Source organism: Stenella coeruleoalba, assembly GCF_951394435.1.
Source record: "Stenella coeruleoalba genome assembly, chromosome: 12".
Classification (NCBI taxonomy): domain Eukaryota; kingdom Metazoa; phylum Chordata; class Mammalia; order Artiodactyla; family Delphinidae; genus Stenella; species Stenella coeruleoalba.
This window is the reverse complement of record NC_137158.1, coordinates 69,373,352-69,399,192: the sequence shown is the minus strand read 5'-3', so window position 1 is coordinate 69,399,192 and position 25,841 is coordinate 69,373,352. Positions and strand designations below refer to the sequence as shown.

The 25,841-nt window shown below is 39.8% G+C and overlaps 3 protein-coding genes across 3 annotated transcripts in view; 2 read left to right on the top strand and 1 right to left on the bottom strand.

The window, feature by feature from the left end:
* Positions 1 to 1,054: 1,054 nt before the first annotated feature.
* FUCA2 (alpha-L-fucosidase 2) lies at positions 1,055 to 22,657 on the top strand. Its single transcript, XM_079938735.1, has 7 exons — positions 1,055 to 1,594; positions 6,690 to 6,877; positions 9,868 to 10,207; positions 11,546 to 11,756; positions 12,001 to 12,191; positions 20,829 to 20,937; positions 22,176 to 22,657. Exons 1-7 carry the CDS (start codon positions 1,197 to 1,199, stop codon positions 22,314 to 22,316), a joined length of 1,578 nt encoding a protein of 525 aa, XP_079794861.1. The 5' UTR covers positions 1,055 to 1,196; the 3' UTR covers positions 22,317 to 22,657.
* The window catches only part of PEX3 (peroxisomal biogenesis factor 3), a 44,870-nt gene continuing 37,827 nt past the window's right edge, over positions 18,799 to 25,841 (bottom strand). The window contains exons 14-15 of the transcript XR_013830709.1: positions 20,273 to 20,331; positions 18,799 to 19,836 (exon numbers count right to left, since the gene is read on the bottom strand). The gene's annotated coding sequence lies outside the window, so the exon portion shown is untranslated. The remainder of the gene's footprint in view (positions 19,837 to 20,272; positions 20,332 to 25,841) is intronic.
* The window catches only part of ADAT2 (adenosine deaminase tRNA specific 2), a 118,858-nt gene continuing 115,826 nt past the window's right edge, over positions 22,810 to 25,841 (top strand). The window contains exon 1 of the mRNA XM_079938738.1: positions 22,810 to 25,287. The gene's annotated coding sequence lies outside the window, so the exon portion shown is untranslated. The remainder of the gene's footprint in view (positions 25,288 to 25,841) is intronic.

The window sequence follows — 25,841 nt, the reverse complement described above, 5'->3', positions numbered from 1 at the left end:
ATTCCAGGGCCTCTCACCTTCTGAGATGGCCCACACTTTGCCTGTGGAGTGTGTTTCTCCCAGGGCCACTCTCGCCTTTTAAAATGGGCCGCATTCTGTCTATGGAACGTGTATCTCTCTAAATAAAACAACTTCTTACCTATCACTTTGCCTCTCGCTGAATTCCTTCTGCACAGAGACATAAAGAATCCGAGATTCAGAAAGTCCTGAAACCTACTGTGCGATTTCAATTAAAAGACAGTGGGTTCAAGTCCCGATCTGAGCTTTGGCTGGTTTTGAAGCCCATCTGAGCTGTGCAGTTTCACCTTGATTAATCATTCCAAGTTTCTGCCTTCTTTCCCAAGCCAGCAGATTTTTTTTTAAAGGAACATTTATTTATTTATTTATGGCTGCGTTGGGTCTTTGTTGCTGCGTGCGGGCTTTGTCTAATTGCAGCGAGCAGGGGCTACTCTTCATTGTGGCTTTTCATTGCGGTGGCTTCTCGCTGCGGAGCATGGGCTCTAGGTGCGTGGGCTCAGTAGTTGTGGCATGCGGGCTCAGTAGTTGCGGCGGACAGGCTTAGTTGCTCCCCGGCATGTGGGATCTTCCCAGACTAGGGCTTGTTGGCAGGCAGATTCTTAACCACTGCGCCATCAGGGAAGTCCCACCAGCAGATTTATTAAACATTCGTTTCACTGGTTTCACCTGTCTTAGATCACTTTGTTTTCTACTGCAGTGGTTTTCAAAGTTTGATGTTCAGACCAGCAAAATCAGCATCACCTTGAACTTGGTTAGACATGCAAATTCTGGGGCTCCAACCTGCATTGCAAACTCCTGGAATTTCACCTGATACAGACTCAAGGTTGACAGCCACAGTTCTAAACACACCCAGGACTCTGGGGAGTGGGAGCGGGGTGTAAAATGCAGAGGCTGAGAAGGATCTGGGTTTTTCGGTGCCACCGGCCAGGGAGGGGTTGGACGACCCGGCTGAGGTTCCCGCCTTGGGATCCAGGTCCACGGTTCCACCCAGGCTGGTCTCTAGCGTCTCCTCTGGCGGTTTCTAGAAGGAGCTGGAGGTTGAGGGGAGAGGTGCTCCCACAGGTCCCTGAACCAGACTCGTTTTTTCTCTCCCAAGCGGATTGACTAGGAGGCTTAGCTGAGCAGCCTCAGGGCTGGCTTTGGGGTAATACTGGCGTCCTTAGTTTTGCAAGTGAGCGATGCAGGCCTCCTGTGGTCGTTCTGTTCCGGCGCCGGGACCGCGGCCACTCCCATCCCAGAGAGGAGGGTGCCTTTCTCCTAGGACAGCTTGGTCAGGTGACCTTGGCGGCTCTTACTCAGCCAGGGACCCGGAAGGACGAGGGATCAGGAGGCCGCGCGCGTGCGGGCAGGACGGCGGGCGCGGGGCCATGAGGTCCCCGAAGCTGCCTGGGCTCGTACTCTCGCTGCTGCTGCTGCTGCCGCCGCCGGGTCCAGTTGGCGGCGCCGCGCGCTTCGACCCCACCTGGGAGTCCCTGGATGCACGCCAGCTGCCCGCCTGGTTCGACCAGGCCAAGTTCGGCATCTTCATCCACTGGGGCGTGTTCTCCGTGCCCAGTTTCGGGAGCGAATGGTTCTGGTGAGTGCACCTCCCTCCGTCTCCTCTGACCCCGCTTTGCACCCCACTGGCCTCCAGCCATGACCCAGATCCCAGCCTATGCCGGTTTGTTTTGCCCCCTAGTCAGTTTCACCTCCCGCTGTTTTAGCGGTGTTTAGCATTTCCGGGTGTTAAATGAATAATTTACTGTGTAAGTGGTTCGTGCTGGGTGAACACCGAATTTTTCTTCCGTGTGACTGCAAGAGTTGTCACACAACTGATGTGACTGGCTTCTCAGCTTCTTGATAGCTGCACTTATCAAGTTGTAGTTATCACTCTGTAGCCACCGAATGACTGAGACAGCAGGAAAGTAATCGACTGTGTGGGGTCATAATGTGAAGCGTGAGCCTAAACTGCCGTCCTTGTCCTTAGAGAATCAGACACCTTGTCCCGTCGCTGTTCTGCTGCTACCTGTCAATTTTTAGTTGTTCTGCCATGAAGTATGATTTAAACATAAATTCATGGGTATGTGAGACTTCTGTTCCTTTGGGCATTCACTGGCTCTTTAATGTTAAAATGTTACCACGTGTGGCTCAAGAAACAAAAAGTTCTAGAATGTTTACCCTAAAAAACCCCAATTATTAATAGACTGCTATGTGGAAAGTGCTGCACAAAAAATTGCTCTGTAGCTTTTACCTTGAGATCTATGTAAAAATGTGCATGTAATCCCTTACAACTTTGCAGTGTCTCACATACTTTCCTGATTAAATACCTGAGGTATTTTAAGTTCTTCAAGATAGAAATGGTATATATATATAGTATACATATATAATATATTCCTAGTGAAATAAGAAAATAAACAATGAGTATTTAAACCTGCTTTATACTATATAGTGTACAACAAATTTAATATATACAATATATTTTAGATACGTCAACTGAAAAAAAATACCCTATGTGAGAGTTGTGAATTAAGTTTTATTTGGGGCAAAATGAGGACTGAAGCTTGGGAGACAGCCTCTCAGAGAGCTCTGAGGAGCTGCTCTGAAGAGGTTGGGGGGAGAGATCAGTATATATGTGACTCTGGCGAAGGCGGATACGTGCAATCAAGCACACATTTTGGCAGAAGGTTACCGCTAGTCACGAGAAGGGTGCTGCTAGTCACGAGAAGGTTACCGCTAGTCACGAAAAGGGTGCTGCTAGTCACAAGGAGAAGATTCTCCCTTATGATTTTAGTGCTTTTCTAGATATGAGAAGATGCAAGAATTTGGGCTCATAAAATCTCCTGAAAATATCTAATTATCTGAAGGGCTGTTCTGCCAGTTTCTCCCAGAGCACAGAGTGCCTCATTCCTCATCTCCACCTTGAACTCCTCCCAGGGTGTGATGAAGGTCAGTGACTTCAGTGGCTAGCGACTTCATTCTTATAGAACCAGATGGCAAGTGACAATTTCTAGTTGGCAGATACAATACAGAGTATAAACTATATATTGTATTAACGTTATACTATAAACATTGTACCACTTTCTATAAAGAGACTTTCTGCAACCAGTAACTCTTCTTATTCAGTTAGGCCAGTTGATGTAAAAGAACTGTATAAACTATGGAGTACTATTCATATACTCTTTTGGAATCAACTTCAAAACCAAGGGACTCTTTCTTCCCATAACTTGTATTACCAAATATATTTGCTTCAGGATGTTATAAATCTTTCTTTGCAAGTTTTGTGCTGTGAGGCATTTTGAGTTTAGTTTTGAAATGTTTCAGATTAGCAAGGTACATGAATTAACAGATTTTTTCCTCTTAAGATATAATAAATTATACTTTAATTTGCCATTTTGTTCAACTGGGAAGATTAGGTAAATATACATTTGGTGCTGGGAGAGGATTTGATTGTTAACTGAAACTAGTGCTCTGTGCAAAACAGCTAGTTTTGAGTCATCTTATTCTTTGTAATGGTTAACTTTTTATTTTCTACAAATGAACACAAAGTTGTTTGTTTTGACCTAGGACAATAAAGGTAATTCTCATACAAAACAGAGTATATTTTTGATGGTCTGGAAGTGCAATAACCCTGTGGAAGATTCTTTAATTATCTATAGTTTCCCTTTGTGTCCCCTCTAAATCTCTGCTCCCCACCCCAATTTGTCCTGGAGCCATCAACAGTAGAGATGGGTATATCTGACTGTCCTTAATGGCAGTTCGAAACCAAATATAAATTATGGGCTGTTTACTGTAGGTGCCTCTTCTCATCTCTATTAGTATGAAATTTGAGAAGTGACTCTAGACTATAATAGAGAATGCAAGTTCAAATTAGATGTGTTAGGAAAAAATAGAAATCTCTTATCTTTTAACTTTCTGACTGTCCCAGTTTCTCTTTTGTAGTTCGATTTAAAATGTAAAAATGCATCATGTATCAATTAGGATACTTTCACTTCAAGGTATAGAAAACCCAAATAAAAGGTTTAACAATAGGGGTTTGTTACTCTACATAATGAGAAATTTAGAGGTAGTTGGCTCATTGATGAAATCAAAGACCTAAGCTTTCTGTCATCCTCAGCCTGTTGACTTGTCCTGTCATGGTCACATGATGGTGGACAGGCATCACTTCATACAACCTTGTCCGAAGGCAAGTTGTATCTCTTTCTATTAGAGAGGAAACCATTCCCAGAATCTCCCAAGTTGGCTTCCCCTCAAGTTCCATTGGCCAGCTTGGGTCAGGTTTCCATGTGGTAGGTGTGATGGAAACTGGGAAAGTATGTATCTGACTCTTGGGCAGGTAAAGAATAGTGCCTGTGACATATTATGTCCTTCAGTGAAGGCTTCTCAGTGGGATGAACCTCCTGATCATCTTTGGGGACGTAATGCTGATTATGGATTTACTCATCCCTTAGAAACACTCTTATGAAAGGAGTGGTGGAAGGAAGAGTAGAAGATGGGTCAGAGATGGGGCCTGCATCTATTTCATGAGCATAATATTACTGCCATATTTATCTAAAAATTATGTTTTCGATGTTGTTTTCCTCCTGAAGCTTTGCTTAGGCAGTTTAGGCCCCATTGCTCAGAAACCATGCATATAACCAGTGACTCAGAAACCATGCATATAACCAGTGACTCCTTGAAGGCTGAGTCAATATAGTAAAATAACAGCATCTTCTTAACTTTACTGTCATCTCCTCCCCCACTTGTTCTCTGCTAGTGAATATAATACATTTGTGTTACGCTTTATGTGCTTTGTCTTCTTTTGAAGCCTTCATCACTTATGTTACAAAGGACTAACTATGTAAAGATACTACATGTTGCAATTTAAAAGTGAAGAATTAAGAGCAAATGGGTGGCTGTGTTGCCTAGAATGTTCAGGTTGATGAGCTGAGTGGAGTTCACAGAGGGATAGATGGAAGACTATGGAAGTTTACATAAGCTTTCTTTAAGGTGAAGTCAAACTAAATGGGGAAGTGAGGAAGAGAATCTTGGTAATATGTGAGTAAGGGGGATTTAGTAAAGGGAGCTGGGCAGTTACAGGTGACCCTTGAACGACACAGGTTTGGTCCACTTTTATGTGGATTTTTTTCAATAAATATACACTTGGCCCTCTATATTCGAGGATTTCACATCTCTGGATTCAACCAACCTCAGATGGAAATTTTCATCCACGGTTGCTTTAATCCACAGATGCCGAAACTGTGGATATGGAGGGCTGACTGTATTGGCTGACTGGGCTGGCCAAAAAGTTCCTTCAGTTTTTAAGTAAAAATAAAAGACACATTTTTCATTTTTACCAAGAACTTTATTGAACAACATATTCACTGTTTTGTTCCACTACCTTCTGCCATTTTTCAGGCAACTTCATAATTCCATCTTCCCCAAACTTTTTATCTTTTTGAGCAAAGAACTGTTCCAGGTGCCTTTTACAGTCTTCCAGGGAATCGAAATTTTTTCCATTAAGAGAATTTTGTAAAGACTGAAATAAATGGAAATCTGAAGGTGCAATGTCTGGTGAATATGGCGGATGAATCAGAACTTCCCAGCCAAGCCGTAACAGTTTTTGCCTTGTCATTAAAGAAACGTGTAGTCTTGAGTTATCCTGATGGAAGATTATGCGTTTTCTGTTGACTAATTCCAGACGCTTTTCGTAGAGTGCTGCTTTCAGTTGGTCTAATTGGGAGCAGTACTTGTTAGAATTAATCGTTTGGTGTTCTGGAAGGAGCTCATAATAGAGGACTCCCTTCCAATCCCACCATATATACAACATCACCTTCTTCAGATGAAGACTGGCCTGTGGTGTGGTTGGTGGTGGTTCAATTCGCTTGCCCCACGATCTCTTCCATTCCACATCATTGTACAGTATCCACTTTTCATTGCCCATCACAATTTGTTTTAAAAACGGAACATTTTCTTAATGTTTAAGTAGAGAATTGCATGCGGAAATATGGTCAAGAAGGTTTTTTTCGCTTAACTTATGTGGTACCCAAACATCAAAGTGATGAACATAACCAAGTGCAAATGATTTTCAATGCTTGATTTGGATATTTTGAGTATGTCAGCTATCTCCCGCGTGGTATAATGTTGATTGATCTCAATTAATGTCTCGATTTGATCACTATCAACTTCAACTGGTCTACCTGAGAGTGGATCATCGTCCAGTGAGAAATCTCCAGCATGAAACTTCGAAAACCACTTTTGATACATTCAATCACTCACAGCACCTTCTCCATACACTGCACACATCTTTTTTTGTGTTTCAGTCGTTTTTTTACCTTTCTTGAAATAATAAAACATAATATACCAAACATGTTTCTTTTTTCTTCCATCTTTAATATTAAAATGTCTACACAAAAATTCACCAATTTTGATAAGTTTTTTTTTAAATGCACGCTGATATGACAGCTGTCACAATACAATCTAATTGTTTTGAATGAAGTTAAAGACAAGTGGTACTAGAGCCATCTTACAGAAGAAAACAAATGAACTTTTGGCCAACCCAATACTATGCCATTTTATATAAGGGACTTGAGCACCCACAGATTTGGGTATCTGCTGAGGCTCCTGGGACTAATCCCCGATGGATACTGAGGGATAACTATATCTCAGATGTTTATGTGAATGCTGCTTATATGCTGTTTCCTTCATCCCCTTAGGTGGTATTGGCAAAAGGAAAAGTTACCGAGTTATGTGGACTTTATGAAAAATAATTACCCTCCTGATTTCACATACGCAGATTTTGGACCACTGTTTACAGCAAAATTTTTTGATGCAAACCAGTGGGCAGATATTTTACAGGCTTCTGGTGCCAAATATGTTGTCTTAACTTCCAAACATCATGAAGGTAAGTACAACATTTGCAAAAACTCACAGTGGTTATGAAATGTAAAGTAGTTCTTTTGGACCAAGAAACTAAAGCAAGGTCATCCACATGAAATCAGAGTTTTCTCTTAGGAGCAATCATAAGTGCTTGCAGCGTAAGAGACCATGTGTTCCACCCAGTTAAGAAGCATTATGTATGCAGAAAGATCATACCCTCCACATGACAGAGAAAAAATGGAAACTGATCACATTTTTTTATATGCATATTTAACAATTTCCAAGTAATCCAAGATTTGATTTGAAGCTATTTGAAATGGGAAGTGGGTTGCAGGTCAAAGTTTACACTTGGAATTGCATTCTTCCTTTCTTTCCACCTTTGTAATGCATTCTGGGAAGGCACCCAGGGGATTATTTTGCTGTAGTTTTGCATCATGACGGACACACAAGGTTGTGCTTTTGGCCAACTCTTATATGGCCCAATTGAGGACAGTTTGCTAGTGATGAAAATGACGCAGGTCACCTGGAAGGAACAGGATTATGGAGCTGTAGTGGTGCCCAGAAATATCAGAGATGGTGGAGGAATATGTAAAGGAAACACAGTGGTTGTATTAGGGTTCTTCAGAGAAACAGAACTAATAAGCAGTATAATATATAGAAAGGTTTATCATAAGAAATTGACTCACGCAACTATGGAGGCTGAGAAGTCTAGACCCAAGAGAGCCAGTTGTATTGTTCCAGTCTGAGTCCAAAGGCCTGAGAACCAGGAGAGTGGATGATTTAGGTTCCTGTCCAAGTATGAGTGCAAAGGCAGGAGAAGACTGATGTCTCAGCTCAAAGACATGCAGAGAAAAGAATTCTTTCTTAATCAGCCTCTTATTCTGTTTAGGCAGGCCTTCAGTGGATTAGATGAGGCCCACCCACTGGGGGAGGGCAATCTGCTTTACTCAGTCTACCTATTCAAATGTTAATTTCATCTAGAAACACCCAGGAACATATCCCGAATGATGTTTAACCAAATATCTGGGCACCCAGTGGCCCAATCACGTTGACACATAAAATTACCATCATAGTAATCTTCCACTAATAGGATAGATTCCACCCATTACCATTCCAGTATCTATAAGATCAAGGAAGCATCAGCAAATTATTATTGTTCCAACAGCATGTTAATAATTAGACAATTTGTTTGCATAACCATCTTTGCCTTGGAATAAAAAATTTTCCCTCATTATTTTCCCCAGGGGTGGGTAGGGGATTAGAAGGGAAGAACCAAAACCCAAAATAAGGAATTATCTTAGAATATTTTTCCCATTGGCCACATTCTAGTGGCTTAATGATTTTCTCCTATAGATGTTTCTCAGGCTGAGATGGGTATTTATAAAGCGTATTTGCTTGTGAACATGTTGATTTCCTGATGCCTAGGAATTTCTCCAAGCTGCATGGCACAAGGTATTACATAGTGAGCTTATTTAAAAACAAAACAAAACAATCTTAATCACATTGTGAGGACAGATGATGTAGCCCACATTTATCAACTCTCTAGGACTCATATTGTTGGACGTTTTCATGATTATGGGAGAGACCCTGCTGAGCCTGGCTAGGCGGGAAGACCACTGTGTGAGCTTCTGGTGGTGCTACTGAACCGAATACCCATGTGGTTTTAGCACCGCCAGACGTTAGGGTCTGTCAAGTTGAAACATTTTGAATAAGACTTTAAATATCATCAGCAATGCTTCGAAGTTTACCACAAACATCTTTAGAACCAGTGTGAGCTCTTTTAAAAGTTTCTTCAAAATGAATCCAGAGTGTGTCCATCTTAGTCTTGTCCTAATTTACAAGAGTAAAGTGTTGCACCAAAGCACCTTACTTATGTCTGTTCTCAAAGATTCTTTTAGATTTTAGTGGGACAGCAACAATGTATTTATGTTCCTAGGTGCCAACTAAACATTTTGAGGCTTTTTAAATTATTTCTTAAGTATTTCAGTTTATATAGGGCTTCTATGGTTTTTATATAGAACAACCAGCAATCTAAATGCAAATTCCTTTTAAAATATGAATTATTTCAAAGTGCTTATGTAAAGGCAGACATTCTTCTTACCTATTTAGTTGGTAGGTAATTCACTTTTAGGTAATTTAAAGCACGACATCCAAGCTTATGATTTTAGAGTAGGATGAGATTACAAGTGGTGGGTACATTGCAAAGTACAGAACTACTGGGGACTAGTACCCCACCCCCACCTTGATAAAATGAATAATGAGGGTAAAGGACACTTACTACTATACATGGACACCAGTGTTCTAAGAATCATACTATAACAAAATAAATAATCCTAAAACCAGGGAATATACTTTAATTTTTGGTTTAGAAGACAAATAAGAATCTTGCAGGAGTGCATCTCAGGATCTTCACTGTAAGCAGTAACAGTCATTGTTTAGCATGGTAGATACGGAAGGTGTTCCTGTCTTAGCTGTGATCGCTAATGTTGATTGCTGATTTTGTGCTAGACCCTGTGCTAGCCATTGGCTGAGGATATAGCAGGGGACACTGCAGACATGATGCTGTCCCTCAAGGAGCTTATAGTCTAAGAGGGAGAATACAGGAGATAGATCAGACTATACAGACTTTATGGGGAACCCTGAGAGTTGCTTTTAAAAATCTTGGTTCTACTTTGTTTAAATTCTCATTTGTTTCTTGTATGAAAGCAAAATGTATACTATGGAAAAAAACTGCCATAAAGCAGTTGTTTGTGGAAACAGTGATTTATGTATTACGTGTACTGCCTATGTGATTTGAAAGCTTTCTTTTTGTTTTTTTTGGCTGCACTGCGCAGCTCGTGGTATCTTAGTTCCCCAACCAGGGATCGAACCCATGCCCTTGGCAGTGAAAGCTCAGAGTCCTAAGCACTGGACCGCCAGGGAATTCCCCCTATGTAATTTGTTTTGGTGTTTGTATATGTGGAAATTTACTAAAACAATTGATATGCTTACAAGCTTTTTAATATAATGTTTCAGGCTTCACCTTGTGGGGCTCAGAGCGTTCGTGGAACTGGAATGCTGTAGATGAGGGGCCGAAGAAGGACATTGTCAAGGAACTTGCAGTAGCTGTTAGGACCAGGACTGACCTGCGCTTTGGACTGTACTATTCCCTTTTTGAATGGTTTCATCCGCTCTTCCTTGAGGATGAATCCAGCTCATTCCAGAAACAACAATATCCACTGTCTAAGATGCTGCCCGAGCTCTACGAGTTAGTGAACCAGTATCAGCCTGAGGTCCTGTGGTCAGATGGTGATGGAGGGGCCCCAGATACGTACTGGAACAGCACAGTCTTCCTAGCATGGTTGTACAATGAGAGGTGTGTGTGTTATTAGATTGCTGTTGTGACCTTAAACATTCCTACTACATGTATAAAATTTTAATTCCCTTGCTTCTTGAAATATGTCCTTTCAGGCTCATTTGTGACATGGGGGAGGAAATCATTGTAAATAATGCTCATTAGATATATCAATATTTACTCAGAATAATCAAGAGTTACAAATCAGGAGTCAAATACAACTCAATAGTCTGATTTTGAAATCAGACTAAACGTCACAGGATCAAGAACTTTGAAGACATTAATTTTGTGGGTCCTCATTTTCATCTTCTATTCTGGGACAACTCTATTTATTCATCACTGTTTCTGATGATGTGCTTTTCAATTCCTCTAGTTGCTTCTTTTCATCCTCATACATTTGATAATCTTTGCTGCTCAGACAGTGTCACCCTTGTTTGTCTCCTCTTTTCCCTCATCGTCAGCATTTCACCTCTTCCTGTTCTCTCCTCTTGCTTTCTAGCATGTTCCAAGCTACCCCATTAGAACAGGAAGTTCTGACTGAGCTCCTTGATAAGGCTTACACTATATGGAGCAAAGTTATATTTGTAACTAGAAAGTACTTGGTATCATGCTAGGAGGTCAGGGAGTGTCCTGCTTGTGTTCTCTGGGCCCACAAAGGGCACACATACAAATACTCTGGAGAGCTCTTGATATGTAACTGCAGTTTCTCTAGGTACTCCTTCCAAAAGGAAATATGGGGAACCCTCCACTTCAATTTGTGAACCAAACGATCCCCTCTAAGTGGAGAAGTGCAGGAGGTACCAACTGCTATGATGAATAATGTAGCGGGGGTATTTCATGCTACAGTGAATTCCATGATAACGGTCAACTTTCCTGAGGTTTTTCAATATTAGGCACAATTGTAAGAGAAAGAAAGGCTAGAATATATGTAGGAGATTATTCAGTCATAGGTGAGAAGAATGTCTTGACTGTAAGTTCAATTTTAGCTACCATTCACAATATGGAGGCAGGGAGGAGAACCTTCAAATAATAGTAAAATACTCTTATAAGTGCTATGTGTGCTGGGCACTGGGCTATGTGTTTTACATAAATTAGTTCTGTTCTAATAATAGATGAGGAAATTGATTATTCAGAAGAGTTAGGTAACTTGCTGTGGGACAGCGAACTTAGAAAGTGACAGGCCAGGACTACAATCTCCCCAGGTCTATTTGACTTCAAAACTGTGGGCTTTGTATTATATTCCACTACGGTTATTTTCCAGGAGTGAATTTCAGTCAGACCTCTTTTCAGTGACACTGCTTTTGTGTAAAAATTTTTTACTTTTTGTTTAAAAAAAAAAAATCATCCTTTTCATTTCAGCCCAGTTCGGGACACAGTGGTCACCAATGACCGTTGGGGAGCTGGTAGCATCTGTAAGCACGGTGGCTACTATACCTGCAGTGATCGTTATAACCCAGGACATCTTTTGCCACATAAATGGGAAAACTGCATGACAATAGACCAGTTTTCCTGGGGCTATAGGAGGAATGCTGGAATCTCTGACTATCTTACAATTGAAGAATTGGTGAAGGTACAGTAAAATGTCTGGTGACCATTATGGTAGCACTTGTAATAGTGTAGGTGTATGAGAATTATTTTTTCTAAATTGTATAGCTCAGCGGTCTATAACACAGGACATTACTCTTTTTTCTGTGTGTATTCTCCTAGATAGTGGCTATATATATATGTCTAAGTCCATAAATACCACATGTTAACACATTCAGGATGGAATTGTTTTCTTTCTCTAAGAACTATATTTATTCTTAATTTTTTAGCAACTTGTAGAAACAGTTTCATGTGGAGGAAATCTTTTGATGAATATTGGGCCCACAAAAGATGGCACCATTTCTGCAATTTTTGAGGAGCGATTAAGGCAAATGGGGACCTGGCTAAAAGTCAATGGAGAAGCCATCTATGACACCCATGCTTGGAGATCCCAGAATGACACTGTCACCCCAGAGGTATGGTAAGTACTATTAGATAGAGGAAGGCATTTAACATTTCTCAGAGGTGAAGAGAAAAGTAAACTAAAAAAGGAAATGGGATGAATGCCCACCTACACAAAACACTTTCTTTACTTACTCTACAAGAAATTAGAATATTTTAAAACACATTATTTATCAAATTGAGCTGAAATCATCTCTAGATTCCTCCAAACAGTGGACAGATTTCAGGGAAAAATATTCAGCTCTTACAAAAATTGTAGGCCATTCAGAAAAATGAAAAAAAAAAAAATGCTGAGTGGTTAATCCAAAAGAGACTTCAGGTTTAGTCAGGTAAATTCTAACTTTTGCAGGTGTTACATCGCACCAAATTAGCAGGAGGTGCGGAAGGGCAGAAAAAATATTAAAAATCTGCAAAAATAACAGCATTATTTAAATTGATTAAAAATCTTGTACCTTGTTCCTATTACTCTAATAAATCTAAACCTGAAGTTTCTTTAAAATTATCTTAACTGGCTAACTTTTCTTTTAACTAGTATCTCCTGTAAAAGCCTTGCCACAGGTTCTGTCTGAGCTTTGGAAAGTTCTATGGGCCAATGGGTCAGACTCTGCAAATACGGTGGTTTCTGATGTGCGGTCTTAACATATATAAATAAGAGTAGCATTAGTGAAGCTCTAAAAATTCACCTTATGTTGCCACCAAAGTGAGTACAGCCTGATCAAGTATATATCAAAAGATTAGACTAAATAATCTTCCTTGAACTTATGACTTAAAATAAATTGTCAGTTCATTGAAGAAAATAAAGTAAGGCAGTCTACACAGAAGCAACTGACTATAGAATTTTAGAATGCCGGGTCTGGGAGAAGCCACAATAAGAACTCAGAACCAATCTTTCATTTTACAGAGGCTAGTTTAAATTGGGTTTTAGAATTTGCTTCTGTGTTTGTATTTGACTATGAGGGTGTCGGATCTGGGATTTGACAATGGTTAACCATTATTCCATTACATTTTCTTTCAATAAGATAAAAGCCAAACTACTTATTAGCAAGACCTATAAAGCCGTAGCCTGGCTCCGCTGCACCGAGCCCAGTGGCTTGCCATCCCTGCCTTACCAGAGGAGCTCTCTCCCCGCAGGTTCAGCACGTGTGCTTCCCTCCTTGCTGCATCTTTAGATAACTATCTAGACTCCCAGGGCGATCCTTGAAATCCTTTGACACTTTAGCCCTGGCTCACTGTTACTGTCCCCAGAACTACGCTTCACATAATTCTTAGTGATTTTAATGTCAATATTCACAGCTCTTCTAATCTGCTGGCCCCTCAGTTCCGGTACCTCCTCCCTTCTAGGGATCCTTTCCCCTTCTGTTGGTCGTACCTTAGACCTTGTATTTCCAATAATTGTACTCCTTCTATGCTCTCAGTCTGAAGCATTCCATTGTCTAACTCCCACCTCTTATATTTTAGCTCACTTCAGCTTCCAAAGGGATCTGCCGCCTTTAATTCTGTCACTTTTTCTCTTCCTCCTGCCTCAACCCTCTCATGTCTTTTCTTTTTCCTTATCCAGGTCAGGTTCTATGCATCACTCCAGTGCATCCACCCTCAACTCCTTAACTCTCTCTCCCTCTGTCGTACTCATTAAAACTCAGCTTTGATTAAACTCAGCTCTACTTATTCCATATCTACCCCTGTGTAGCTAAATGTGACTAGAAACACACACACACACACACACACACACACACACACACACACACACACACACACACAATGTCAAATGCTCTCACTTTTGGCTTTAAAGCAAACCCGTGTATCCTGGATCCCATCCCAGATTATCCACTCAAGGATATTGTTCTAGCAATTCTCCCCGTTTGCTCCTCATCTTCAATTTCCCCTCTTTGTTAGATCCTTTCCTATCAGCATAAAAACCTGTTTTGGTTTTTTTCATCTTGAACTCTTTCCATCCTACTTAGATCTCCAGCTACTTTCCCATTTCTCTACTTTCCTTTATAGTAGAACATCTTGAAAGAATGTTTTTTACTTGCTATCTCCAGTTTCTTGCTCCAGTTTTCCTCTTTTTTTAAAAAAACTTATTTATTTATGTATATTTTTGGCTGTGTTGGGTCTTCGTTGCTGCACGCGGATTTCTCTAGTTGCGGTGAGTGGGGGCTACTCTTCGCTGCAGTGCACAGGCTTCTCATTGCGGTGCTTCTCCTGCTGCGGAGCACAGGCTCTAGGCACGCGGGCTTCAGTAGTTGTGGCGCACAGGCTCTAGAGTGCAGGCTCAGTAGTTGTGGCGCACAGACTTAGTTGCTCCACTGCACGTGGGATCTTCCTGGACCAGGGCTTGAACCCTTGTCCCCTGCATTGGCAGGAGGGCTCCCAACCACTGCACCACCAGGGAAGCCCTCCAGTTTCCCTCTTAAACTCACTCTGGTCAGACTTCCACCCCACACTCTATAAAATCACTGTTATCCAGGTCCACAGGAACCTCTCCCTCACTGGGTCAGTCGCGGTCCCTATCATCTGAGCTTACTGTCAGCATTTGCCCCAGGTGATGGCTGTCTCTGTCTTCACTGTGCCTGTTGGCCATTCCTTCTTAGTCTCCTTTGCTGGTTCCACCTCAAGTCCCCGACCACTAAACCTTGAAGTGCCCTGAGGCTCAGCCCTTGGACTTCTATTCTTTATCTTAATTCCCCAGGTGATCTCATCTATTTTCAGGGCTTTAAATGCCATACTGATGACCTCTGCAGTGCAATCATCTTTTTTAAACTCCAGACTCATATATTCAACTTCCTAGTCAGTGTCTCCACTTAAAAATAAAGCATCTTAAACCTGTTGTGTCCAAAACTTAGGTCCTTAAAATTTTGCTCTAAATTAGTTCCACCCACAGTCTCCCCCATCTCAGTTAATGGCAGCTTCATGCTTTTAGGTGCTTGTCAGGCCCAAAACCTTGGAGTCCTTAACTTCCCTTTCTTTTACATCCCACAGCCAATCCATCAGTAAATTCATCATATCTTTGAAATATATCTGGAATCTGACCACTTCTCATCCTCTCTGTGGCAACCCTCTTCCTGTTAGTCTCCATCGTTTCCCCCATGGATTATTTCAGTAGCTTCTTGTCTGATCTATTTCCATCTGTGCTCCTTTAATCTATCTGCTACAAAACCTTTTAAATAATAAGTCAGGTTACGACACTCCCATGCTCAAATTCTTCCAGCGGCTTCCAGTCTTAGAGAAAAATTCAAGACTTACAAAGGCTTATAAGGTCCTATAAAAACGAGCACCTTGTCTCTGTGATCTCATTGGCTATCATGCTATCCTTCACTTACTCTCCTTCAGTCACTCTGCCCTCCTTGCTGTTCTATCAACAGGCCAAGCATACTGCTGCATTGGGACTCTGTGCTTGCTGTTCTCTTCCTCTGCTCACGTGGTTCTCCCTCACATCCTTCAGGTCTCCTCAACGCCACCTCCTCAAAGAGGTCTTCCTTGACTATTCTATTTATTTTTTATTTTTTTGCATGTAGACTTTCTTCTTTATTGCTGTACACCCAGAACTTAAAAGAGTTCCAGGTATATTGTAGTCACAAATAGATAATTTTTGAATAAATGAACACATTTTAAAATTTAGGGGTCAGGTAATTTCCAGCAATGCCATTGGTTTAAGAAATTAAAACTGCTTCAGATTACCAAATGTGAGAGTGATTATGATTTCTAACATGGCTCAAAATAATTTTTTAAAATTTGAAGTTTGTCTCCAAATCAGTAAGGAATCAGTCTAGAGAATCAGAAGGTCTATGATTTTTTCTGTTTTCTTCATCACTGATTTACCTTGAGAACAAGTTGTCTATTCCTTTTAAGAAAGTAAGTTTAGTGAAGATTTAAATTAATGTGACAGAATGTACAGATATTTAATTTGAGGTTAGTATAAACACAGAGGACCCAAAGAATCCCCTAACAATCCTGTGATCTTCTTTTTTCTTTTTTAACATCTTTATTGGGGTATAATTGCTTTACAATGGTGTGTTAGTTTCTGCTTTATAACAAAGTGAATCAGTTATACATATACATATATCCCCATATCTCTTCCCTCTTGCATCTCCCTCCCTCTCACCCTCCCTATCCCACCCCTCTAGGTGGTCACAAAGCACCGAGCTGATCTCCCTGTGCTATGCGGCTGCTTCCCAGTAGCTATGGATTTTACATTTGGTAGTGTATATATGTCCATGCCACTCTCTCACTTTGTCACAGCTGACCCTTCCCCCTCCCTGTGTCCTCAAATCCATTCTCTAGTAGATCTGCGTCTTTATTCCCGTCTTGCCCCTAGGTTCTTCATGACCTTTTTTTTTTTTAGATTCCATATATATGTGTTAGCATACGGTATTTGTTTTCCTCTTTCTGACTTACTTCACTCTGTATGACAGTCTCTAGTTCCGTCCACCTCACTACAAATAACTCAATTTCATTTCTTTCTATGGCTGATTAATATTCCATTGTATATATATGCCACATCTTCTTTATCCATTCATCTGTCGATGGACACTTAGGTTGCTTCCATGTCCTAGCTATTGTAAACAGAGCTGCAATGAACATTGTGGTACATGACTCTTTTTGAATTATGGTTTTCTCAGGGTATATGCCCAGTAGTGGGATTGCTGGGTCGTATGCTAGTTCTATTTGTAGTTTTTTAAGGAACCTCCATACTGTTCTCCATAGTGGCTGTATCCATTTACATTCCCACCAACAGTGTATGAGGGTCCCCTTTTCTCCACACCCTCTCCAGTATTTATTGTTTGTAGATTTTTTGATGATGGCCTTTCTGACTGGTGTGAGTTGACATCGTATGGTAGTTTTGATTTCCATTTCTCTAATGATTAATGATGTTGAGCATTCTTTCATGTGTTTGTTGGCAATCTGTATATCTTCTTTGGAGAAATGTCTATTTAGGTCTTCTGCCCATTTTTGGATTGGGTTGTTTCTTTCTTTGATATTGAGCTGCATGAGCTGCTTGTAAATTCTGGAGATCAATCCTTTGTCAGTTGTTTCATTTGCAAATATTTTCTTCCATTCTGACGGTTGTCTTTTCGTCTTGTTTATGGTTTCCTTTGCTGTGCAAGAGCTTTGAAGTTTTAGGTCCCATTTGTTTATTTTTGTTTTTATTTCCATTTCTCTGGGAGGTGGGTCAAAAAGGATCTTGCTGTGAATTATGTCATAGTGTGTTCTGCCTACGTTTTCATCTAAGAGTTTGATAGTGTCTGGCCTTACATTTAGGTCTTTAATCCCTTTGAGTTTATTTTTGTTTATGGTGTTAGGGAGTGTTCTAATTTCATTCTTTTACATGTAGCTGTCCAGTTTTCCCAGCACCACTTATTGAAGAGGCTGTCTTTTCTCCATTTTATATTCTTGCCTCCTTTAGCAAAGATAAGGTGACCATATGTGCGTGGGTTTATCTCTGGGCTTTCAATCCTGTTCCATTGATCTATATTTCTGTTTTTGTGCCAGTACCATACTGTCTTGATTACTGTAGCTTTGTAGTATAGTCTGAAGTCAGGGAGCCTGATTCCTCCAGCTCTGCTTTTCTTTCTCAAGATTGCTTTGGCTATTCGGGGTCTTTTGTGTTTCCATACAAATTGTGAAATTTTTCATTCTAGTTCTGTGAAAAATGCCAGTGGTAGTTTGACAGGGATTGCATTGAATCTGTAGATTGCTTTGGGTAGTATAGTCATTTTCACAGTGTTGATTCTTCCAATCCAAGAACATGGTATATCTGTCCATCATCTTTAATTTCTTTCATCAGTGTCTTATAATTTTCTGCATACAGGTCTTTTGTCTCCTTAGGTAGGTTTATTCCTAGGTGTTTTATTCTTTTTCTTGCAATGGTAAATGGGAGTGTTTTCTTAATTTCACTTTCAGATTTTTCATCATTAGTGTATAAGAATGCAAGAGATTTCTGTGCATTAATTTTGTATCCTGCTACTTTACCAAATTCATTGATTAGCTCTAGTAGTTTTCTGGTAGCATCTTTAGGATTCTCTATGTATAGTATCATGTCATCTGCAAACAGTGACAGCTTTACTTCTTCTTTTCCGATTTGGATGCCTTTTCTTTCTTTCTCTTCTCTGATTGCTGTGGCTAAAACTTCCAAAACTATGTTGAATAATAGTGGTGAGAGTGGGCAACCTTGTCTTGTTCCTGATCTTAGTGGAAATGGTTTCAGTTTTTCACCTTTGAGGATGATGTTGGCTGTGGGTTTGTCATATATGGTCTTTATTATGTTGAGGTAAGTTCCTTCTATGTGTACTTTGTAGAGGGTCTTTATAATAAATGGTTGTTGAATTTTTCCCAAAGCTTTCTCTGCATCTACTGAGATGATCATATGGTTTTTTCTCCTTCAGTTTGTTAATATGGTGTATCACATTGATTGATTTGCATATATTGAAGAATCCTTGCATTCCTGGGATAAACCCCACTTGATCATGGTGTTTGATCCTTTTAATGTGCTGTTGGATTGTGTTTGCTAGTATTTTGTTGAGGATATTTGCATCTATGTTCACCAGTGATATTGGTCTGTAGTTTTCTTTTTTGACTATTTTATTTAAAAGAACACCTAGATCCCTTTTTGCCAACGTAGTGTTGACCTAAAATAGACTGCCAGTTATTTCTCCAGCAAAAGTGGGTTTATTTGCGATCAGCAAGGAATTGTAATTTGGGGTCTGCAAACATGGCAAGCCACATGTAAGTCCCTGCACAGCAAGGGAAGGAGAACTCTTTTACTGGGGGGAAAAGGAAGCTGGGAAAGCTATAGTAAATGAAGAGTCCATGGCTTTTCATTGGCTGAGTTGTTGCCAGGTAATAAGAGGAGCCTTCCTACTTCATGTGGGCTCTGCTATTGTTGCAGGGCATGGGAGCTCCCCTCTCTGGTCTCCTGACTCTATTTTAATTGAGCTTCCTGTTTATCAATTTTCACACAGGCATGCTCTATTCTTCTTACTGGGCTTCAGTTTTCTCCATAACATTTAATCATCATCTGACATACATTTTTTTGCTCATTCTAATTTTCTCCACTACATGTAAGCTCCATGAGGACAGGGACTGTGTTCAATACTATGTCTCCAGCTCTGAAACAGTGATTAACATTTTAAGATGTCAATAAATATTTGTCAAATAATTGAGTGAAAAAATGAATGAATTCTGTTTTCTTTGTCTAGACCTTACTCTTCTCACCTTTTCCCTTTTGCTCACATTCATCCTTTAAGTCTCAGATTAAATGTCATTTTCTTGCTAATGGTATAACGTAAAAACATGCCTTTGTTACAATCTTTCAACTTCCTCTTCTTTCATAGTGCTTATAAAAATTCACCCTTCTATATTATTTGTGTGATTATTTGATGTCTCTCTCCCTCACTCTAGTCTAAGCTTTACAAGAACAAGAACTAAGTGTGTTTTGTTTTCTATTGTATCCTTAACACCAAGCACGGTACTGGGCCCAGCATTGACAGATACATACCTGTTGAATGAAGGAGTATGAAGATTTGATCATCAGGTGGAAAGCCATCTATTCTTGCATCTTATGCTCTTTGCTCACATTCCCCCACCTGTTTCCAGCTCCATGAGAAAAGTCTGATGAAGAAGAGTAGTACTAGAAAAATCTCGGTTCCAAGAACTTCCTTTTAGCACTGGGGAAGTGGGGAAGACAGGTGCTGTGATAATTGTGATTTATAATAAGAAATATATATTTGGTCTTTTTCTGTTTCTGGCACAGAGCTCCTAAAACTCTTGGAATTTCCTAAGCGATGAGAGCCATAAAGGTGTCTTTTGTTATGTCAGTGAGGTGATTTTGGACACTACCAAAGGATGAGGGCTGGTTGCCAGGAGACCCGACCATGTTATTAGAGGGTTGGAACTTTCAGTCCCACCCATGGCCTCCAGGGAGGGGTGAGAGGGTGGAGGTTGAACCAATCATCAGTGGTCATTGATTTAATTAATAATGACTAATGAAGCCTCCATAAAAATCCCAAGGATGAGGTTTAGAGAACTTCTGGATTGGTGGAGGTACAGGGAGAGTGGAGCACCTGGAGTGGGCATGGAAGCTCCCTGCCCCTTCCCACATACCTTGCCCTGTGCATCTCTTCCATCTGGCTGTTCCTGAGATATATCCTTTTATAATAGACCTGTAATACAGGAAGTAAAATGTTTCTGTAAATTCTGTGAGCTGCTCTAGAAAATTAGTTGAACTCAAGGAGGGGGTTGTAGGAAGCTCCAATCTATAGCCTGTGGGTCAGAAGCCCAGGTGACAATCTGGACTTGTGACTGGTGTCTGAATTTGGGGAGGGGGCAGTCTTGTAGGACTAAACCCTTAACCTGTAGAATCTGACACTATATCTGGGTAGATGGTGTCAGAATTGAGTTGAATTGTAGGACACCCAGTTAGTGTCCGAGAATTGCTTGGTGGTGTGGGGAACTTCTCCCCACTCCACACACATACACGGGAATTGGGATCAGAACCCTTCTGGTGCTTTTTATGCTACCATCGGGCTAGTTTTCCTTCACTCTATTAATAAAAACATTGGTAAATATTTACTGAATGGAAGTATCTCTGTAAAATAATTCTAGACCTGACCCATAAATAATGAGAAATATTACTATGCTTTTATTCCCTTTTAACCAGGTACACGTCCAAACCTAAAAACAAATTGGTCTATGCCATGTTTCTCAAATGGCCCACATCAGGACAGCTGTTTCTTGGTCAGCCCAAAGCTACTCTGGGGGCAACAGAGGTAAGAGGGAATTTTGTCTTTATTGTTCCTTTAACTTGCTGCCTAGAATAACCTGATGAAGACATAACTTTTAACTTCAGGGTGAGCCTTATATGTGTTCCTCTTATACCTCATAAGAGTAATTTAAAAATGGACTTCATCAATGGCAATGTTTGGCAAAAACCTTTGAAAGTTTTCTTTCATTTCCCAGAAAACCAAACCTATAAAATGGCTATATTATCTCCATGCATATCAATTAAAATATCTTCTTCACAGTCATTCTATGTTGTTCAGGCTCACTGCATGCATCCAAAATGAATCTTTTCGTAAAACTGGAGTCCAGATTCTTCCCCTGACATCCCACCCCAGAACACATCTGAGTAACTATGAGATGTCATGGCCCTACCATTTCAAGTTCACAAAAAACTGGGGGAAAATTAAAGGTTAATCTCACAGTTTTAACCATCAGCTCTGGCATCGAGTTCACTTTGATATATTTTATAGATTATTTTTAAGAAACTGAAAATTTTCTGGGATATGAATTGTCCAAATGCTTTTCCTTGCATCATTTTTCCATATTTCATTTCTAACACTTATGGCCAATCAGGCAGAAAAGGAGATGAGTTCAGATCTGATGTTTAATTACAGCTTAGTGTCCTGGGCATGACATTATCTTTTTATTTTATTTATGTTCTCTTTGGCTGCCATCAATAGTGTTATTTGAAAGTTCACGGGTTTTGTTTTTATGTTACTCTACATGATAAGCAAAGTTTTCTGGTTCAAAATAACCACAGATATATAGAAAACTACTTATTGAAATTCACCTTGTATAAGATGAAGAATATAGAACAGTTACAGTAATAATTGATCACACTTAGGTATTGTTGATTAGTGGAGGTTATTGGAACATCTTGGGGGGAATGGTGGCTGGATAAGGAAGCTGAGCCTTTCTTCAAACATTCTGTGTGAGAACTGGGCAGGCCTTAGTCGTGCAGATTGGTTTGAGAATAATTTTCTCTACTCTGACACTATTCAATCTTTACAATTCTTCCCCAAATCCTGCACACTTTTAAGAGTAATATGGGAGCAAGACAGATGTATACACTCATTTTAAAACAGCTTGTAATCCACTAAATAAAAGTAAAAAATGAATCTTCTGTCCACATTGCTTTTTAAGAGATATCAACCACTCCTTCCGAATAAAGTGAGGGAGTCAGAGATACACTTGGAGACATTTGTGTGTATGTTTTTAATTTCAGGTTGAACTACTGGGACATGGACAGCCACTTCAATGGACTCCTTTGGAGCAAAATGGCATCATGGTAGAACTGCCTCAGCTAACTGTTCATCAGATGCCCTGTAAGTGGGGCTGGGCTCTAGCACTAACTAATGTGACCTGATTTGCAGTAGAGGGCTTCCTGATGCAGTTATATCTAAGACTAGAATGTATCAGGTTTCTATAATTGTAGCACACAGAGAAACCAAATGTAAAATTGGCCCAGAATTTCCTAAATTACTCACATAACTGGTTTAACTCTCCAGTGCACTTTGCTATTGACGTCCCTTCACACTGAATTTATTTCCACGTGTGATTCAGAGGTGGGGATTTTGTTTCAGAGTAGTGGGGAATTGGTGGTGTTAAGGACTGAGTTGTGTCTTCTGCCAAATTCACATGTTGAAGCCCTAAGCCCCAATGTGATTGTATTTGGAGATTTTAAAGAAGTAACTAAGGTTAAATGAAGTCATAAGAGTGGGACCTTAATCCAATATGACTGGAGTCCTTATAAGAAGAGGAAGAGCACGGATGCAAGCATATGGAGGAAAGACCACATAAGGATGCAGTGAGAAGGTAGCCATCTGCAAGCCAAGGACAGAGGCCTCAAGAGAAACCAAACCTGCTGACACCTTGATCTTTCAGCCTTCAGAACTGTGAGAAAATAAATTACTGTTGTTTAAGCCATCCTATATGTGGTATTTATTATGGCAACCCTAGCCGACTAATAGAGGTTCATAGGTATATAGTAAATTTGGCTTAATATTTTATTTCCAATGCTTACAGTAATTTTCTTTTTATAAAAAAAATTTGTCTTTTTTTCCCTCTTGGTAATAAAACTGATATGTTCACTATAGATATTTAAGATTATACAGAAATGCTTAAAGGCAAAATCACTGTTAAGATCACCACTACTAATATTTTAGTATGTATTCTTCCACGTTTTTCTTTGGCAGGGGGAGGTGAGTGTGTGGGATTGGAGGTATGGGCCTATTTTTGTGGGTGGGCTAATTTGAGGACCAATTTAAATTAATAAATTTACTTCCTGTATATGCTTTTAAGCAAATTGAAGTTGAACAGCTAGCTGAAAATTAGGAAGTCTATTCAGATCTTCCCTAAGAATGAAGCAAAAATAATACTGATGTAAATTTAAAGAAACACTGATTAAAGAACTCACTCCCCTTAACAAAAGATGTTCCACATGGCTAGATCTTTATTTGAAGTGCTACAGGCTTCATTTTGTCATATCAATCAAATGTGGACATCTCATTGTTCCCTATAAATGCTTCAAGTAGACAGGGAAATAAAATACTATTCATATTTATTTTCTAAAATCATCTTGAAGTTGAAAATCTTAAAAAAAATTATTCATTGCTGAAGTTTCTACAACTATCAAAATTTTGAAACCATGCCAAAGTATTTACATGAATAAGTACTTTAAGAGTTCTAAATCCCAAGTAACATTTTATTAGAGGTCCAAAGACAGATTTACATGATCCCAAACACTAGACTAAGGAAAAACAAAAAAAGGAAAAAAGCCCTCAAACCCAAATAAACAGGGTTAGAAGAATCTTAACATAAAAGTGAGGTCATCTGTTTGTTTGAAGAAAGTTTTTTTTTTTTTTTTTTTTTTTTTGCGGTACACGGGCTTCTCACTGTTGTGGCCTCTCCCGTTGCGGAGCACAGACTCTCCACCACTGCGCCACCAGGGAAGCCCTGAAGAAAGTATTTTTGTGACTAAAAACCTGTCAATCATTTAAATTCCTACCCTGTCCATCTTGACCTTTACAAATAGAGGGAAAATGGAACTATTTAAGCAAATTATAGTTAGGTATAGGGTTTAGTTAATGGGTAGCTGTGAGGGAGCTAAATGATAAAATACAGCTCAGCATTCAGAGGTGCTGATAAAATGCTTTGCTAATAACCAGACATTATATATGAAACAGAATGAGACACCAAATTTAAGTTTATTTAAGGTATATCTTGCTTATATGTGAAATATACTATAAGTGGGACTCATAACAAGCATTTAAAAATATTCCATCAAATTCTTAGCATTATCATTGGTATGGAGGGCAGGAATTATACTAAGGATAATTAAAAACCAGAGCTCTTATTACCTATTTTAGCCAATAGTCCTTAACCCCCCAAGCAATTGTGCCTTTTCCCAGAGTTACTAAATAGGCACAAAATTGACTTGTTTTGAATTTCAGTAACTTTGGATTTTTTCTTTAATGATGAGAAATATTGAAGGCAAGCAAAGCTAGATTATTAGACTGAATGATTTAGACATTGATATCATTTAAAATATGGATATCACTTTAATAAGACTCTCATTTTCTTATGAGTGCCACATTGAAGCAACACAATTACTTTAAAAGGTCAGGCTAATCAAATAAATATGAATTAGGACAATAGAAAACAAGACAGATGTTTTGCCTTCTGTTCATTTCAATTTTGTAAGTAAAAGACCTGGTTAGATGAAAACCTTCCTAACTTGCAAAAAAATAAATAATTGTTCATATCAGATTTTTATATATATACAGTAACCAACACATTTATGCAAGTTTGAAGGAGAAAGTAGAAGCTGTTTTAAGTAATCTCCATTTACCCAACTCACTAGATTAACGGATGCTCTCCATTTTCTTGGAAAAGCATACTGATTGACGCCCAGGCAAGCTGCAGGCTTTCAGTTAGTAGGCTTCTGTCTGGCACATGCTTCACCTTGATTTTCACTTGCTGCAATATATGTTTACCAAGGGTTAGTTGAGTTCGTTACTGTTATGGGTTGAATAGTGTTCCCCAATAATTCACGTCTACCCAAAAGCTCAGAATATGATCTTGGAAGTAGTGTCTCTGCAGATGCAATTAAAGTAAATATTGAAGTAAGATCATACTGGATGCAGGGGTCACAAGCATGTAAAAGATGACCATATGGAGACAGAAGCAGAGACTACGCTGCTACAAAGCCAAGGAATTCTTGGGGCCACCAGAAGCTGGAAGAGTCAAGGAAGGACTGGAGGGATTCTTCCTGAGAGTCTTCAGAGGGAGCATGGCCCTGCTGACACCTTAATTTTGGATTTCTAAGCACCAGAATGGTGAGAGAATAAATTTCTATTGTTTAAGCCACACAGTTAGTGGTAATTTGTTATGGCAGTTCTAGGAAACTACTATAGTTACCAAACTAATTATGCCAGTAGAACTTTTTATCATGTTGCATAAGCAGATGAAATGAGTGTGAACATTTATAGTTTCTGTGAAAACCAAGTTGAATACTTTGGAAAAACTAGATAAACATATGTTGCCTTTTTTTTTTTCCAATTTAAATGTACTGGTTAATTAATTGTGGGTAAAACAGTTGTAAAAGGACTTCCCTGGTGGCACAGTTGTTAAGAATCCACCTGCCAATGCAGGGAACACAGGTTTGATTCCTGGTCTGGGAAGATCCCACATGCCATGGAGCAACTAAGCCCGTGTGCCACAACTACTGAGCCTGCGCTCTAGAGCCCGCGAGTCACAACTACTGAAGCCCGCACGCCTAAAGCCCGTGCTCTGCAACAAGAGAAGCCACTGCAAAGAGAAGCCTGCGCCCTGCAATGAAGAGTAGCCCCCGCTCGCCACAACTAGAGAAAGCCTGCGCGCAGCAACGAAG

Bases quoted from the DNA above. Each gene is read 5' to 3' on its own strand.
- FUCA2 (XM_079938735.1), top strand. From the start codon at position 1,197: ATGCAGGCCTCCTGTGGTCGTTCTGTTCCGGCGCCGGGACCGCGGCCA. The intron at 6,878-9,867 runs GTAAGTACAACA...ATAATGTTTCAG, and splicing joins AACTTCCAAACATCATGAAG to GCTTCACCTTGTGGGGCTCA. The intron at 20,938-22,175 runs GTAAGAGGGAAT...TTTTAATTTCAG, and splicing joins CTACTCTGGGGGCAACAGAG to GTTGAACTACTGGGACATGG.